This window comes from Papio anubis, chromosome 13, assembly GCF_008728515.1.
Source record: "Papio anubis isolate 15944 chromosome 13, Panubis1.0, whole genome shotgun sequence".
In the NCBI taxonomy this organism is placed as follows: Eukaryota; Metazoa; Chordata; class Mammalia; order Primates; family Cercopithecidae; genus Papio; species Papio anubis.
Genome location: NC_044988.1, coordinates 47,674,292 through 47,693,841, shown reverse-complemented (window position 1 = coordinate 47,693,841; position 19,550 = coordinate 47,674,292). Strand labels below are relative to the sequence as shown.

General features: G+C 38.2%; 1 protein-coding gene and 1 pseudogene across 3 annotated transcripts in view; one reads left to right on the top strand and one right to left on the bottom strand.

Moving 5' to 3' along the window:
- ADAMTSL1 (ADAMTS like 1) overlaps positions 1–19,550 on the bottom strand; it is a 952,161-nt gene that overhangs the window by 355,167 nt on the left and 577,444 nt on the right. For all 3 annotated transcript variants that reach the window (XM_021927825.2, XM_021927824.2, XM_021927826.2), the window contains one exon: positions 7,051–7,096. In XM_021927825.2, coding sequence (XP_021783517.2) covers positions 7,051–7,096 — 46 coding nt within the window. The remainder of the gene's footprint in view (positions 1–7,050; positions 7,097–19,550) is intronic.
- On the top strand, positions 98–264 carry LOC116270191 (annotated as a pseudogene).

Here is a 19,550-nt window from a genome sequence, read left to right as displayed (position 1 = left end):
GGGAGAATTTCCTGACCACCTCATGTAGAGCAAACTTCCATCCCTGTGTCACTCTCTATCCCATTACTCTGCTTTATTTCTTTCATAATCATTCACTATTGCTTCTCGGCCTTTTGGCTAAGATCAAGTGTAGCATAATCTTCACTATATGTAACTGTCATCTTTTAAAACTTTATTTATCATCTGCCTTCTTGCACTATAATATAAGCTTCATAAGAACCGGGGCATTATCTTTCTCTGTTAATATTACACCCCAGTGCCTAGAAAAAGTACCTGAGACCTAGTAAATCCCAGTGGATATTGTTGACTCCCATTTTTCAGAAAACTAACTCTGTCTCTCTCTCCTTCTCTCTCTCATTGCAGCCTGAAAAAATTCCCTCCCATCTTTTAAAGCTCAGCTCAACTGTCACCTTATTTAGAATGTCATGCATTTTTTCATTCATCCTACGTGTTGAATGACTATAGTGAGTTGTATCAGAGGCTCTTAATTTCTGTTTACAGCACCATTAATGTCTGGGCATTTTTTTTGTGGTATTCCTAGGCCAATAGGAATACCAAACAATCCCATTTATTAAGCAGTTAGGTCCAAGCAACTTAATATATATTTGTGTCCTAATGACTTAATAGCCATTTGAAAAAACAATGCATGTAACTTGAGAGAAAGGTACTATTTTACTTCATTCATAAATAACGTTTATTTACTAATGGGATGTGTGTGCGTGTACTACTTCCCAAAGCCTGGAATCAATTTGGACAATCCTCATTTTTGTTTCCTATTCCATGTTGTTTTTCTCACAGTGCTTGCTTTTTATCAAAGCAAACCCAACTTTACGAAGATAAGATGTCATAGAAAGGAATACAGCATGATCAAATAGTTCAAAGAATGTTCAACATATGTTAAGTCTTGATATGTTTCCCATAAATATTTAAAATGTCCTAAGGCAGTTCTGTGAGTTTTCTGCATTTCCCAGTTCATAGTGCAAGAGGCATGGTGTCAGACACTGAATGCCAGATGCTGAGTATACAGGGGTGAAAGAGACATGGTCCTTCCATGACTTAGCACTTTGTTCTTACCTCCATACTGATAGCGTGCATCATACTTCATTTAGTTTTGTGTTTGTGTATTTGTCTTTTCTAGTAGCCTCTGACATTCCCCAAGGACAGCCTGCCTACCTCTTTATTGATGGTGGCAACTCCTAATATCCCTAGTGCAGAACAGGAGTTGGGTATTCAATAAATGCTGTTTTAAAACTGATTGATCAAGAGAATGAATAAGTGAATACGCAAACAAATAAATGGCCCTGGCAAGTAGCATCATGCCTTATTTTCAACTGCTAGAATAATAAGGACTAGATTATGGCAAAGTTTAGTAACCTACTTCCCATCTTAGAGTGCCTCTTGGCTGGAAAGAGTCCAGCGTGCAGGCTCACTGATCAGCTCCTGCAGTTGTTACTATTTTCTAGAGCATCTGTCTAGATTTCAGGGGTATTTTTCTGGTCTGAATGTTGTTTCAACAGTTTCTTTCAAATTCTGCCCAAGGAAGACCTGTAGCAGAGTTATTGTTTCTTCCATATGTTCCATTTGATCCTTGACATAAAGCAGCAAATGTTTCCTGACTTTGTGATATACAAAGGCCTTATGAGAAAAATGGACATAAAGACCAAATGGGAATTTACCTTATGACCACCATTAAGAACCACATGAACAACTCTGTGAATCCCATGAATTTTCACAACCTCAGTGAGAATTACTAGTCAAGATGAACGGTCAATTGTACAGCAAGGATGAGAACTTTGCTTCCACTCTCCACATTGACTCTCTTTGCTCTGACTCTACTTTATCCCTGGCTATGAATCTTTTCACTATAATCATGCCAATTACTAAACTAGCATAGACATCTTCATTAATCTGCATTCAGATCCAAATCCAGTATAGTCCAGATATGATACTCCCTAAGAATTACAGAATTTCAGAGGTGGACGGGACCTTTGAGGTCATCCGTTTCAAATCTCTCACTGTTTGAGTGTAGAAACTGAGGCTCAAAGAAATTATAAACTTGCCATGATTATTCTGTTCTCTCTGCCTCCTGTTCCACACAACAATGCTGGAGATCACAAGAGTGAATCATGTCAAATTGAGGATGAGGCATCATAACTTAGGAAAAGCCCTTCTATCTCTAGAACATACCCAAATGCTCCCACCAGAGCCATTCTAGTCCACGCAACCATTAGCACCCACCTGAACTACTGCAGTGATCGCCCTCTTAGAATTTCTGCTCCTTCCCCCTGCTTTGCATCCATTCTCCAGGCTGAGCCTGCAGCCAAACCTATCTTTTTCATTGTAAGTCCAGTTCTACTCTCCCCTGCTTAAAACTATCCAGGAGCTTCTTCCTCTTCTTTTTCTTTTTCTTGTTCTTTTTTTTTTGTTTGTGTTTGTTTTTGTTTTTGTTTTGTTTTTGTTTGTTTGTTTGTTTTAAATAGAGATAGGGTCTTGCTCTATCTTCCAGGCTTAAGTGCAGTGATGTAAACAAGGCTCACTGCAACTTCAAACTCCTGGGCTCAAGCAATCCTCCCGTCTCAGCCTCCCCAGTAGCTGGGACAACAGGTGCACACCACCAGGCTAATATTTTGTTTTTGTTTTGTAGAAACAAGGTCTTGCTATTTTTCTCAGGCTAGTCTCAAACTCCTGACTTCAAGTGACCCTTCTGCCTTGTCCCTCAACCCCAAAACACTGGGATTACAGGTGTGAGCCATGGTGCCTGGCCATCCAGTAGCTAATTTTTGAACTTAAAATATAACGTAAGTACTTTACAGTGTCCTGCATGATCTAGCTCCCACCTACCTCTGGTTTTGATTTTTCCTTATCTTCCAGTACTCTTTCTCTTGCACACTAGACTTTAGGTATATTGGCTTTATGCTTTCCTTGACACACCAAGTTCTCTCGTACTTCACAGCCTTTGCACTAGCTGTTCTTTCTGGATTTCTGCTCGTCAAGTATTCATACAGCTGTTTCCTTCTTGTTATTCAAGTGTTACTCCTCAAGTGGATTTTCTGACCTTCCTCTCTGAACTAGCTACCAATAGCTTAATTCTCTGCATTGCATCAACTGCTATCTCATATATTTCCTTTTAAATAATTTGTTTGCATGCTTGTTTGTAACCTCTTTTCCTCCATTAGAATGAAAGCTTCAGGAGAATTGGGTCTTGGTTTTATTTAACAATGAACACCAGGACCAAGAACAATTCTTGAGCTTAATACATATTGTTGTCTTAAAAACAGTAAAATGTTGTAGTGAGCAACAAATAATTTAATAAAGAAATTAAGAGCACCACCAGCTACCACAAGCAGCGTGGCCTATTATGTTGCTAATTATGGTCACTGTCTCCTAAACACCAACTCATATGAACCTTAAGGATAGCGCAAAAGAAACAGTTTATAAGTACTCTAAACACACTGTAAGTCACTTTAAAATCCCTAATTAAGTTCAAGGGGTTCAAATTTGAGGTTCAATGTGAAGATATGACCTAAGGAAACCTTTTTGAGAGACTCCTTCAGTTAGTCTTGTGGTGAAATCTCTGAGACCTAAATGACCTGTTTGATTGGTTTGCTAGCTCACATCTATTGTCTACCAATAGCATCTTTGTCTCTCCTTTCAGAGAGGGAGCACCTTGCTGCTTCCTTAGAATAGAGCAGGCAACTGTAAAATGGGAAAGATTAGATAAACTCTGTCCTTAGGAATGAAAATAGTCTCCTTGAACCAGCTACACAGAATGTAAGAAAGTACCATGACTATGAGAACTATGCAAACATTATGGGAACTTTAACTTTCTTGTATTGACAAACCACTTATAGAGTGGTTGGCAATAAATTTTTAAAAGTCTGTGAGCTGACTTTTCAGAAAAAAAAAAAAGGGAACCTGGGGAGATGTTTTCTACTCCTCAGATTATCCTGGGGAATACGAACTCCCCCAAAAAGTTATATGTAGCAGTTCTACAAAAAGTAGGAAAAAAGGCTGAATCTTTGGAGATGAAGTAGTTCAGAAGTGCCCCAAGGAAGTTGTCCAGGGATTAAAGATGACCCTGGTGATTTAGCTAAGAGACTCTCGAGTTTTTCCAAATCAAGCATCTAACAAAGAGTATTTAACTGAATTGTTCTAAACTTCCTAATTTGAAAAACTGGGATGTGATCATGAAAAGATTCTTTCTTAAAAAATTATTTTTGTGTTTCTTGGCAATGCTGCTTCTGTCATCACTAAAAGCAAGAAAAATTATTTGAAGAAGCTATATTCTCATTAAAAAATTCAGTGTCAGTTTGATTCTACAAGCTATAAAGATTTTGGCTCATGGAGTGCTATGGATTTTAAGTAATATGAGGTCAGAGTCTGATATGGTTTGGCTGTGTCCCCACCCAAATCTCATCTTAAATTGTACTTCCCATAATCCCCATGTGTCAAGGGAAGAACCAGGTGGAGATAATTGAGTCATGGGGGCAATTTCCCCCATGCTATTCTCAGGATAGTAAGTTCTCACAAGATTTGATGATTTTATAAGGGGCTTCTCCCTTCACTCAGTGCTCATTCTTCTTTCTCCTGACACATATGAAGAAAGATGTGTTTGCTTCCCCTTCTGCCATGATTGTAAGTTTTCTAAGGCCTCCCCACCCTTGAAGAACTGTGAGTCAATTAAATCTCTTTTTTCCAAATTACCCCATCTTGGGTATGTCCTTAAAGCAGCATAAGAATGGACTAATACAGTAAACTGGTATCAGGAGTGGGGTGCTGCTATAAGGATACTCGAAAATGTGGAAGTGACTTTAGAACTGGGTTACTGGCAGAGGCTGGTACCGTTTGGAGGGCTAAGAAGAAGACAGGAAAATGTGCGAAAGTTTGGAACTTCGTGGATACTTGGAGGGCTCAGAAGACAGGAAGATGTGGGAAAGTTCGGAACTTCCTACAGTCTTGTTGAATGGCTTTGACCAAAATGCTGATAGTGATATGGACAACAAAGTCTAGGCTGAGGTGGTCTCAGATGGAGAAGAGGAATTTGTTGGGAGCTAGAGCAAAGATGACTCTTATTTATGCTTTAGCAAAGAGGCTGGGGACATTTTGCCTCTTCCCTAGAGATCTGTGTAACTTTGAACTTGAGAGAGACAATTTAGGGTATCTGTCAGAAGAAATTTCTAAGTGACAAAGCATTCAAGAGGAAGCAGAGCATAAAACTTTGGAAAATTTGCAGCCTGATGATGCAATAGAAAAAATTTTTTTTTCTGGGAGAAATTCAAGCCTGCTGCAAAAATTTGCATAAGTAATGAGGAGATGAATGTTAATCACCAAGACAATGGGGAAAATGTCTACAGAGCATGTCAGAGACCTTCCTGGAAGCCCCTCCCATCTCAGGCCCAGAGGCCTAGAAGGGAAAAATGGTTTCCTGGGCCAGGTCCAGGGACCCCTGCTCTACGCAGCCTCTGGATGGACTTGGTGCCCTGTGTCCCAGCCACTCCGGCTGTAGCTAAAAGTGGCCAAGGTACAGCTCAGGCCATTGTTTTAGGGGGTACAAGCCCCAAGCCTTGGCAGCTTCCATGTGGTGGCAGTCCTGCAGCTGTGCAGAAGAATTAAGGTTTGGGAACCTCTGCCTAGATTTCAGAGGATGTATGAAAATGCCTGGATGTTCAGGCAAAAGTCTGCTGCAGGGGTGGAGCCCTCACAGAGACTCTCTGCTGGGCAATGCAGAAGGGAAATGTGGAATAATAAAAATGCCAATCATATTGAGGAAAGAGCTTTTTCAACAAAGGAATCAGCAAGTACAAAAGCCCTAAATATGCTATGCCTCTTTGTTTCCTTTATTCCCACTTCAACTTATCATTCTAATATCAAATTCTTTTCAAGTCTTGCAGAGTGAACTTAATTTTGATCTCTCTTGTATCTATTTAGTATTTCCTCTGGGTTTAAGTACTCCTTCTTTTTCTTCTTTTTGTTTTTAAGAGACAGGGTTTTGCTATGTTCCCCAGGATGATCTTGAACTCCTGGGCTCAAGGGATCCTCCTGCCTCAGCCTCCTGAGTAGCTGCGACTACTAATGAAGGCTTAAGCCTTCATTACTTCTTGCTCCTCATCCATTTCCTGTTCCAGTGCAACCCTTGTATCACCAAAAAATTAACCTTTCTAAAAGGGAAACTCTGCAACACCATACTCTTGCTCTAGTGACTCCCATTATTCACTGAACTAATATAAACTTTGAAGACTAACATTCGAATCTTTTTATGGTATAACCTCAAAAACATATTTCAATTCTCTTTTATACTGCTATACTCAACTCTACTGAAATGAGTGTTCAGACATTCCTGCCTCCAAAGTTGCCCCTTATGTCCTCTCCATTGGACTGGCTGTCATCCCTTCAAACCCAATATGGGCTAGTCATAGTCCTGCAAGCCCTATCTCAAATCACCTTTTCCTTTAAGACCCTTTGGATTTCTCTCTCTTTTAACCCACAAAGAACTTTATTCATTCTCTATGGCTTTGTCATGTTTTGTCCTAGAGTGTGGTTATGTGCAATGCACATCTGTCTTCTTTCTCTATACCTCTTACTATACTACAGATGTTTAAAACAGGGACCATATGTTATTTATTCTTGTACTAGTGTAGTGCCTCATACATAGTTGGCACTGAATAATATTTGTTGAATAAATGAATGAGTTTGTCAAATCTGAGTTTGATTTACTAATATTTATTTCATGATACCCCAACTTGTTTCCCTCTTATCACCCCTCTTACTCATCCTCGTGAGATCTATATGCAAAAAGGCAGAAAGTAGGGAGGAAATGCAGAGTCCTTGTTTTGAAACAGTCTAGTTAGTTTCAAGCTGCTCAAATGATTAGAAGTTTATATTGAGGAACATTAAAAATATCATTTTAGTCCTGCATAATCAGTACAGTATGAGACAAAAACTTTCAGTTAAATTCTAATTGGTCGATTTTCTGCTCAGGATATAAAACTGCTTAGCACCATTCAGTGCTAACAAAAATACATGATCACAATCTCAGAACCTTATACTTACCACATTACTGCATGTTCTGTATCGGATATTTCTTCCTTCACAGCTCCTAGGTTGCAAAAAGAAAAAAAAAATTACTACTTATGAAAGGCTCAAAATCAGAAATATTTTCTCATAAAAATTTTCCTCTAAATACTAGTAAAAGGGCCTCTCTTTTCTTCTAAGCATGTTCTTAGAGGGGTTACTATTAAAAATCAAATGAGCAGATCTAAAGAAGTTATAGATGTAAATTGTTCTCTATAAGGGTTGAAACTAAGTATTTATCTTGCTTCAAAAATCTTCAAAATAAGTGCGTAGTGCATATTTAATCAAATAACTGTTAGTGCAAACTTTTCTGAAAAAACTGATATTCAATGAATCCTTTCTTATTTCTGATACAAAACTGAAGATATATTTCACTGAAAAACTTAGATCTTGAAAATAAATTGGAATTAATGGAATTAATATTCAACATGTCTTAAAATCATAATTCTAAGAATGTGGAAAGTCATAATTCTTAAAAAAATTATTTTTATTTCTAAAATATATACTCTTTATGGAGGTTTTGGAAAAGACAGATTACCAAGAAGAAAAAAAAGAAGTCCCCTGCTAGTTGACTCATCTAAAGACAATCACTATTATTTTGATTTATTTAGCCCTTTCCAGTATAAATAAAAAAATCACATCACTTATGCAATTTTGTAGCCTGTTTTTGTTTCCATTTAAAATATTTTGGGACGCATTTTCTCACAGTATTAAATAACTTTAAAAACACCATTTTGAGAGCTACATAATATTCTAACAAATGATGTAATTTTTGCATAATTATTCTTTCATTATTTGTCATTTAAGTAATTTCCACTTTGGGGTTTGATAAATGATAGTATGATAAACCAACTTTGTGCTTATGTTTTATCAAAGTTTCTGACTGTGTTTTTTGAATAGATAAATTTCTAGAAGAGAATTACTAGACTAAAGGGAATGAACTTTTGTAAGTTTCTTCATAAATATTGAAATGCATTCCATAAAGGTTGTACCATTACATACTCCCACCAGCAATACATGGGAGTTTCCATTTTACTGAATTCTTATGAATAAAAACAATCAACTTTTGATAAAACATTCAATGTTGACACTTAAGTCATGAAAAACAGTACTGTACTCTTTTCAAAATATGTCACACTTTTTTAAAAAGTAAAAATATACTACAAAATCCTCTGGGAATGATTATACTAATACCTAGTACTTTTAGAATTCCAGGTACATTTATAAGTTTGTAATATGTATAAATTTATTTAATATTCTCAAAATATTAATACCATTTTGAATACCATCATCATATCCACTTTACAGATGACAAAACTGAAGCTTAGGAAGGTTAAGTAACTTGCCAAAATGACACAACTATTAAGTTGTAGAGCTGACATTTGAAACCAAGCCATCTGGCTTCAGAACTCATACACTCATGATCACAATGCTTTAATGCCTCCTAATTTACTTTTTTGTTCAATAAACGTCCACAGAGCTTCTGTTATGTGTTTGGCAATGAAATTACTATGAAGAATACAAAGAAGAATGAATATGACTTGGTCTTTGTTATTAAGAAAATTAATCATATAATTTGATGTAAGAAATGCATATAGTAATTGTATTAGGTCTTGAGAATGTTACCAGAAGGAAAATGTCATCTGACAATACAATGATACACAGACTATCTTAAAAATATAGAAAGGTTCCTATTCCTAAAGACTTGACTGTAATCAGACTGACTATTACTATGCATTAAAAATAGAAAAGGAATGTCTGGCCAGGCATTGGAACCATAGAAATAAGGAGCATGACAAAGACACATGTTTGTCAGTGTCCAGTCCAGCAATGTCCGAGACAAAAGGCCAATGAATTTCAAGTCTTGCATGTCCCATTGACAAGACTGCCGCAATCTCCACATAGATGACTCATGCTGACCTTGCTGATACCGATGAACATTCAGCTCATCCAAGGACCGCCCCTCATTATGGTATCAGGTTGACCAAGCTACTTACCAAGAGTGATCTGGATTTTCGTGACTGCTGAGAACAGAGAGTGCTGGCCATGCTGATGTGGGTACTCTGGTCCATGTGATGGACAGTTCTATTCCTTGCTGTAAATTAATCAACTGGCATTCTAGTTTGAAATATTCATCTCATGGGCTGAGTCATTGTGAGTACACGCCCAAGAAAAGGATGTGTTCTTGGTGCTATTGCTGAAAAATATCAGGTTTCTGACTTTAACAACATGAGAGCTAGGTTCCAGTTGATGGTAAATTTACAAGGTAATTGAATTCTACAACTGGGAGGTCTTTGGTAGCATCCCATCTAGACATCAGTGTTTGCAAAATATGGTATGCTTTTCAATTTTGAAGTTCCTGCTGCATATGTACCACAGTGCAGTGCTTAAGAGTACCCAGTTTAAAAACAGCCTCTGCATTCTAGAATCTTGGCTCTATACCTCAGTTCTATCTTTGGTAAAATGGGATGATATTACTTGTCTCCTGGAATTATGAGAATTAACTGAGTAAGTATTTGTGAATCACTTCAGACAGTGTCTAGGACACAGTAAGCATTATGTAGACATTTGATAAATTAATTAAGTACATAATAGATGTAAAAATATAATAGCTATTGAAAGGAGGTCAAGGATATATGGAGAAGAAACTAAGCAAAGGCATAGAGGCACAAAAAGATTTGGTGTGCTCCCAAATTTTCAAACAGTTCTGGTTTTGGGGGGTTTAGGGTTTATGTGGGGAATTGTAGTAGATGAGTGAAATACCTTTTAATTTTGAACTTTGTAATACACAGAGGGGAACCACTGAAGGTATTAAAACAGAGGAGATTCAATGGTGAGATTTTGCTTTTAAAAGGTAAACCCTGGTGTTAACTATTGGGACTTTAATACTATTTGTTTTTCATTCTTTTTTTATTTTTTATTTTTTACCTAACCTTATATCCATGAAAGAAATAATGGAAACAAAACTGAATTAGGAGCCTGAAGATCTGGGATATAGATTTTGTTCTTCCACTTGTATAAACCTCTTGTTCTCTTAGGGTCTTAGTTTCCTTATCTGCCAAATGAATATAGGAATACCTATGCATAAAGTTAGGATCACCAACTGAAATAATGTACAAAAGCCCTGTTAAAACGCCAAATGAGCCTTTTCCCAGATATTTTAATCTGCAAATACCTACACAAATTTTACAGGCATCATTGAATAGCAGGGGATATTAGCATAGAATGTAAAAGGTTGATTTAAATACTTATTATTTAGGAAAAGCAAAACAAAACAAAAGCAAAGCAAAGAAAAACTACTTGTCATAATTTCCAAAGAATATCCTGTAATTGTCTATTGCCTAATATGGATTTGCAGGTAATTTATGGATGCCTCTGAACTATCTTCCCTTTAATATATTACTTTTTTGAGAGCTTCTTTAATTTGACTGAAATAGGTGGTAATGCTTAAGTATGGCAAAGTGATCATTATTGAAAGACACTATCAAATTGTGGATTATAATAGAAACACTAGTCTCTACTATTTATTCAGTGCCTGCTATAGGTAGTTGGCCCAGTGTTAGGTATTCTGTATATATTATCTCTAATCTTCCAACAACTCTACAAAATTTTATTATTCCTATTTAATAGATGAGAAAACTGAGGCAGAGAAAGCTGAGGAGGCTTAAAGCTACATACACAGAAAAGTGAACCAGGGATTGGAATTTAGGCATGACTAACTCCTAAGTCTATCAAACAATAAGAAAAGGAACATGATGTGCTCAAGATACATAGTATACTAATACTAAGCTAAAGATCCGGAAAGCTGAGAGGGGAATTGGCCTGAGGGTTGACTGTGCCTTGTTGTTATTATATCAGTTTATAAACTATTTCTCAATTCTGGTAAATCTACTTCTAGAAAAACATAGGTAGACACACATTGGAACATTTCCAAGAAAACCATGCTCATCAGTAAAATGCAATGTGAAAGAACTTCAGTGCAGAGAAGCTTATATTTTTGAAAGTTCAAGTTTATGAAATTTGAATATAAATTTTACATAAGTAGCTAAGTGACTATTCCACCACAAGGATTTAATTCCTGCCAAGTGTGAATTTCTTCATCCAAGGCATTTATTTGGGCACAAAATCCCTGTCTGAGAATTAAGCAGTAAAAAATATTTTCCTTCATTTTTTTAACAGGTCGTTAATACAAAACAGCTGAGGGATTTCTTTCACATTTAAACAAAGTAAAATTCACCTCTGGGGATGAAAACAAACATTAGAAATTTCAGTCCAAAACGATGTCTGAGGAAAGCTGTAGACAAATGATAGGAAAGGATTTAAATAAAGATATCCTCCCAATATAAACCATAAAATAGTTACAGTACTGTGTTTAGGCAGTTCAGAACTATATCAATTATGAACTCAGAAACTGGGTGAAGTATGAAAGAACAAAATATAAGTATTAGAATATATTTTAATATAAACATGTAATATGCACACGTATATTTCTTGTAGCACTATTCACAATAGCAAAGACATGGAATCAACCCAAATGGCCATTAATGATTAACTGGATAAAGAAAACGTGGTCCATATATACCATGGAATACTATGTAGCCATAAAAAAGAAGCTCATGCCCCTTGCAGGGACATGGATGGAGCTGGAAACCATTATCCTCAGCAAACTAATGCAGGAACAGAAAATCAGTCTCACTTATAAGCGGGAGCTGAATGATGAGAACACATGTATACATGGTGGGTAACAACACACACTGAGGCCTGGGGAGACTGTGGGGAGGGAGAGCACCAGAAAGAATAGCTAATGAATGCTGGGCTCAGTACCTAGGTGATGGGTTGATCTGTGCAGCAAGTCACCATGGCACATGTTTACCTTTGTAACAAACTTGCATATCCTACACATGTACCCCAAACTTAAAATAAAAGCTGAAGAAAAAAAAATAAAAATAAAAAAATGGGCCAGGTGTGGTGGCTCATGCCTGTAATCCCGGCACTTTGGGAGGTTGAGGCAGGCGGATCATGTGAGGTCAGGAGTTCAAGATCACCCTGGCCAACATGGTGAGACCCCATCTCTACCAAAACCACAAAAATTAGCAGGACATGGTGGCGGGCACTTGTAATCCCAGCTGCTCGGGAGACTGAGGCAGGAGAATCACTGGAACCCAGGAAGAAGAGGTTGCAGTGAGCCGAGATTGTGCCATTGCATTCCAGCCTGGGCTATAGATATATATATAGAGAAAAATATATATATATATAGTGTATATATATATATATAGAAAATATATATAGAGAGAGTGTGTATATATATATATATTTTTTTTAATTCAAATTTTCATCAAAAGTTCCTTATTTGCTTAATCAGCACTTTACTCCAGGCCAGTCACATTAATTTTGATTTAATTCCTTCTCTCAAAAATAGAAATAATCTCAATTACAAGCTACTATGTGTGAATTATTCAGACTTTAATTCACTTAAGAGATTAGTATAGACTTGATACATACTTTATTTGTCTCTCATTAACACATAATACACCATCTAAACTTCCACTTCTTAAAATCCTGATGTTACAGTTTCAGCTGTCATCATTTAACGACCTGAGAAGAGGTGAACTGACATGAAAAATTAAAAGTTTTTTCTCTAGGGTCAAACAACTTGTTGGCTTCTTATTTCCCCATCCCCCTTCTCATTTAAACCTTTTAAAAAGGGGGAGGCATTTGATTTATCACTCTTTTACCTCTATTCTTGTCATCTCTTCACTAAGCAAAAGAACCTTCTGGTGACGTAGCCAGACTTATACCTGGTGTCAGTAAACTGTTTCAAGAAAATCTGATCATGTGTATTTAACATTTCTGGGTTTTTAAGGACAATTGCACTTATATAAGGCTCATGGCACCCCAGGCTTTATCTCTGATTGCTAAAAAGCAAAGAATGTTGCTAAGCAAGAATAGGTTACTGTATTTCCCTGAACATCACTTGCCTTTCAAATACGGACTTATGGCAAAGAATTTTAAAACAGGACGGTCCATCTGGTTTTTTTGTTTTTGTTTTTTTGAGACAGCGTCTCTTCTCATTCTGTTACCCAGCCTGGAGTGCAGTGGCACTATCATAGCTTACTGGAACCATGAACGCCTGGGTACCAGCGATCCTCCCACCTCAGCCTCCTAAAGCACTGTGAATACAAGCATATCTCGCTTCTTTCAGTCATCCAAAGAAATCTATGAGCTCTTTACAAGAGAAAAGACATAAAGCCATGTTTCGCAATTCAAGCTCCAGGAAGCCTGGGCCATTCAGACTGTGGATCTTAGAGCAAGCACAGATTAGAACAAGACAAGCGGATTTGCAACCCCACCGAGGGATTTCAAGTAGTACTGGAACACGGTTTCTCCCTTCACTTCAAATGAGCATTTCAGTACTCACTGGAGCTATACTGCAGGAGGTTGCCCCAACCAGCCAGTTAAAAAAATTCTACATTCCTGAGGCTCTTTACAAAGAACTCAAGAGGAAAAATAAATTCTGAGAACAACTGAGAGAACCAAGCGCAAATGTACTGTCAGCTTCTCTTCATTTTCTACAGATACATTGTTATTATTTTAAATAATTTCCACTTTTATTTTAGACTCAGGGGTACAAGTGCAAGTTTGTTACATGGGTATATTGCATGATGCTGAGGTTGGGATTATGGATGATCCTGTCACCAGGTAGTCAGCATACTACCTGTTAGGTAGTTTTTCAGCTCATAACCCCATCCCTCCTCCTCCTCTGTAGTAGTCCCTAGCACAGACACATTATTGTAAGAAGTTCTTTCAGGAAATACTTGATGCCAATCAACTTGGCCATGAAATAGGAAACTATATGAACCACTGGACCCTGTGTGTAAAGCTCTTCTCAGATGCTCACTGTCCTCATCTGTGGTTCAAACTGGATGCTGAACACCCAGGGACTAGAACTGGAGCCTGTGCATAACAGATGGTTACTTGTGGTCTTACCTTGTATGGGAGAGAAAGAGGAGTTAGATGACAAGCCGTCCCTGTGGGTTTCACAGTTTCACAAGTCCCATATTCTAATCATTTTCTTAGCTTTGCTTTACTCTTGTACTTAAAAATGTCATTCTATCATGTTCTACATTTTATTCTGTGTTTAAAAGAATTATTATTTAATTCTAATTTATAATGTCATAAATGAAAATTACAATGAACCTTATTTATGTAAAAGCATTATTTTGAGGGAGTTTGCTCCCAACCAGAGGAGTCAATTCAGCACTGTCTCTTCTTTAAAAGTATCTGCAGACAATCATGCTTATATTGTATCTTCATTATATATCATATCTCTAAACAATTAGACATGTTCCAGTATGCATCTCTAGTGAGTACTTCATTAACATTAACATATTTACATTAATTTTAATAAACATTGAATAAATATATATTTATTCAGGACAATGTTTTTTAAAAATGTTTAATTTTTGTGGGTACTTAGTAGGTGTATGCATTTATGGGGTGCAGAAGATATTTTGATACAGGCATGCAATGCATAATTATTATGGTAGTGGGTATCTATCCCCTCAAACATTTATCCTTTATGTTACAAACAAGTTACTTACACTCTTTTAGTACTTTTAAAACGTACTTTGAGGCCCCTCCTCTATGCCACATGCTTGCAGATAACACTGTACCTCAAATAATAAGAAATTTGCTGGGGGGGGGCACGCCTAAGATGGCCGAATAGGAACAGCTCCAGCCTCCAGCTCCCAGCGTGAGTGACACAGAAGATGGGTTATGTCTGCATTTTCAACTGAGGTACCGGGTTCATCTCACTGGGGCATATCGAACAGTTGGTGCTGGTCCGCGGGTGCAGCCCAACCAGCGAGAGTTGAAGCAGGGGGAGGCATTGCCTCACCAGGGAAGTGCAAGGGGGAAGGGAATTCCTTTTCCTAGCCAAAGGAAATTGAGACACACAACACCTGGAAAATCAGGTAACTCCCACCCTAATATTGCACTTTACCAAGGGTCTTAGCAAATGGCACACCAGAAGATTATATCCCACACCTGGCCCAGAGGGTCCCACGCCCATTGAGCCTCCCTCATTGCTAGCACAGCAATCTGAGATCTAACTACAAGGCAGCAGCAAGGCTGGGGGAGGGGCAACCGCCATTGCTGAGGCTTAAGTAGGTAAACAAAGCCCCCAGGAAGATCGAATTGGGTGGAGCCCACCACAGCTCAAGGAGGCCTGCCTGCTTCTGTAGACTCCACCTCTGGGGACAGGGAGTAGCTAAACAAAAAGCAGTAGAAACCTCGGCAGAGGTAAATGTCCCTGTCTGACAGCTTTGAAGAGAGCAGTGGTTCCCTCAGCATGGAGGTTGAGATCTCAGAACGGACAGACTGCCTGCTCAAGTGGGTCCCTGACCCCTGAGTAGCCTAACTGGGAGACATCCCCTACTAGGTGCAGACTGACACCTCACACCTCACACAGCTGGGTACACCCCTGAGATGAAGCTTCCAAAGCAAGAATCAGACAGCAACACTCGCTGTTCAGCAATATTCTATCTTCTGCAGCCTCTGTTGCTGATACCCAGGCAAACATGGTCTGGAGTGGACCTCAAGCAAATTGCAACAGACCTGCAGCTGAGGGTCCTGACTGTTAGACGGAAAACTAACAAACAGAAAGGACACCCACACCAAAACCCCATCAGTACGTCATCATCATCGAAGACCAAAGGCACACAAAACCACAAAGATGGGGAAAAAGCAGTACAGAAAAGCTGGAAATTCAAAAAATCAGAGCACATCTGCCCCTCCAAAGGAACGCAGCTCATCGCCAGCAATGGAACAAATCTGGTCAGAGAATGACTTTGACGAGTTGAGAGAAGAAGGCTTCAGTTGATCAAACTTCTCAGAGCTAAAGGAGGAACTATGTAACCAGTGCAAAGAAACTAAAATCCTTGAAAAAAGACTTGACGAATGGCTAACTAGAATAACCAATGTAAAGAAGTCCTTAAAAGAACTGATAGAGATGAAAACCACAACATGAGAACCATGTGACAAATGCACAAGCTTCAGTAACTGATTCGATCAACTGGAAGAAACAGTATCAGCAATTGAAGATCAAATGAATGAAAAGAAGCGAGAGGAGAAGTGCAGAGAAAAAAGAGTGAAAACAAATGAACAAAGCCTCCAAGAAATATGGGATTATGTGAAAAGACCAAATCTACGTCTGATTGGTGTGCCTGAAAGTGACAGGGAAAATGGAACGAAGCTGGAAAACACTCTGCAGGATATCATCCAGGAGAACTTCCCCAACCTAGCAAAGCAGGCCAACATTCAAATTCAGGAAATACAGAGAATGCCACAAAGATACTCCTTAAAAAGAGCAACTCCAAGACACATAATTGCCAGATTCACCAAAGCTCGAATGAAGGAAAAAATGTTAAGGGCAGCCAGAGAGAAAGGTCGGGTTACCCACAAAGGGAAGCCCATCAGACTAACAGCAGATCTCTCAGCAGAAACTCTACAAGCCAGAAGGGAGTGGGGGCCAATATTCAACATTCTTAAAGAAAAGAATTTTCAACCCAGAATTTCATATCCAGCCAAACAAAGTTTCATACGTGAAGGAGAAATCAAATCCTTTACACACAAGCAAATGCTGAGAGATTTTGTCACCACCAGGCCTGCCCTACAAGAGCTCCTGAAGGAAGCACTAAACATGGAAAGGAACAACAGGTACAAGCCATTGCAAAAACATGCCAAAATGTAAAGTTCATCGACGTTAGGAAGAAACTGAATCAACTAACGAGCAAAATAACCAGCTAATATCATAATGACAGGATCAAGTTCACACATAACAATATTAACCTTAAATGTAAATGGACTAAATGGTCCAGTTAAAAGACACAGACTGGCAAACTGGATAAAGAGTCAAGACCCATCAATTTGCTGTATTCAGGAGAACCAGCTCACATGCAGAGACACGCATAGGCTCAAAATAAAGGGATGGAGGAAGATCTACCAAGCAAATAGAAAACAAAAAAAGCAGGGGTTGAAATCCTAGTCTCTGATAAAACAGACTTTAAACCATCAAAGATCAAAAGAGACAAGGCCATTACATAATGGTAAAGGGATCAATTCACCAGGAAGAGGTAACTATCCTAAAAATATACGCACCCAATACAGGAGCACCCAGATTCATAAAGCATGTCCTTAGAGACTTACAAAGAGACTTGGACTCCCATACAATAATAATGGGAGACTTTAATACCCCACTGTCAACATTAGACAGATCAACGAGACAGAAAGTTAACAAGGATATCCAGGAATTGAACTCTACTCTGCACCAAGTGGACCTGATAGACATCTACAGAACTCTCCACCCCAAATCAACAGAATATACAGTCTTCTCAGCACCACATTGCACTTATTCCAAAATTGACCACATAGTTGGAAGTAAAGCACTCCTCAGCAAATGTAAAAGAACAGAAATTATAACAAACTGTCTCTCAGACCACAGTGCAATCAAACTAGAACTCAGGACTAAGAAACCACTCAACTACATGGAAACTGAACAACCTGCTCCTGAATGACTACTGGGTACATAACGAAATGAAGGTAGAAATAAAGATGTTCTTTGAAACCAATGAGAACAAAGTTACAACATACCAGAATCTCTGGGACACATTTAAAGCAGTGTGTAGAGGGAAATTCATATCACTAAATGCCCACAAAAGAAAGCTAGAAAGATCTAAAATTGACACCCTAATATCACAATTAAAAGAACTAGAGAAGCAAGAGCAAGCACATTCAAAAGCTAGCAGAAGGCAAGAAATAAGATCAGAGCAGAACTGAAGGAGATAGAGACACAAAAAACCCTCCAAAAAATCAATGAATTCAGGAGGTGGTTTTTTGAACAGATCAACAAAATTGATAGACCACTAGCAAGACTAATAAAGAAGAAAAGAGAGAAGAATTGAATAGATGCAATAAAATATGATAAAGGGGATATCACCACTGACCCCACAGAAATACAAACTACCATCAGAGAATACTATAAACACCTCTATGCAAATAAACTAGAAAACCTAGAAGAAATGGATAATTTCCTGGACACTGACACTCTCCCAAGACTAAACCAGGAAGAAGTTGAATCCCTGAATAGACCAATAGCAGGCTCTGAAATTGAGGCAATAACTAATAGCCTACCAACCAAAAAAAGTCCAGGACCAGACGGATTCACAGCCGATTTCTACCAGAGGTACAAGGAGGAGTTGGTACCGTTCCTTCTGAAACTATTCCAATCAATAGAAAAAGAGGGAATGCCCCCTAACTCATTTTATGAGGCCAACATCATCCTGATACCAAAGCCTGACAGAGATACAACACAAAAAGAGAATTTTAGACCAATATCCCTGATGAACATCGATGCAAAAATCCTCAATAAAATACTGGCAAACCGAATCCAGCAGCACATCAAAAAGCTTATCCACCATGATCAAGTGGGCTTCATCCCTGGGATGCAAGCCTGGTTCAACAAACAAAAATCAATAAATGTAATCCAGCATATAAACAGAACCAAAGACAAAAACCACATGATTATCTCAATAGATGCAGAAAAGGCCTTTGACAAAATTCAACAGCCCTTCATGCTAAAAACTCTCAATAAATTCGGTATTGATGGAACGTATCTCAAAATCATAAGAGCTATTTATGACAAACCCACACCAAATATCATACTGAACGGGCAAAAACTGGAAGCATTCCCTTTGAAAACTGGCACAAGACAGGGATGTCCTCTCTCACCACTCCTATTCAACATAGTGTTGGAAGTTCTGGCTAGGGCAATCAGGCAAGAGAAAGAAATAAAGGATATTCAGTTAGGAAAAGAAGAAGTCAAATCATCCCTATTTGCAGATGACATGATTGTATATTTAGAAAACCCCATTGTCTCAGCCCAAAATCTCCTTAAGCTGATAAGCAACTTCAGCAAAGTCTCAGGATACAAAATCAATGTGCAAAAATCACAAGCATTCTTATACACCAGTAACAGACAGAGAGCCAAATCATGAATGAACTCCCATTCACAATAGCTTCAAAGAGAATAAAATACCTAGGAATCCAATGTACAAGGGATGTAAAGGACCTCTTCAAGGAGAACTACAAACCACTGCTCAGTGAAATAAAAGAGGACACAAACAAATGGAAGAACATACCATGCTCATGGATAGGAAGAATCAATATCGTGAAAATGACCACACTGCCCAAGGTAATTTATAGATTCAATGCCATCCCCATTAAGCTACCAACGACTTTCTTCACAGAATTGGAAAAAACTGTTTTAAAGTTCATATGGAAACAAAAAAGACCCCACATTGCCCAGACAATCCTAAGTCAAAAGAACAAAGCTGGAAGCATCACACTACCTAACTTCAAACTATACTACAAGGCTACAGTAACCAAAACAGCATGGTACTGGTACCAAAACAGAGATATAG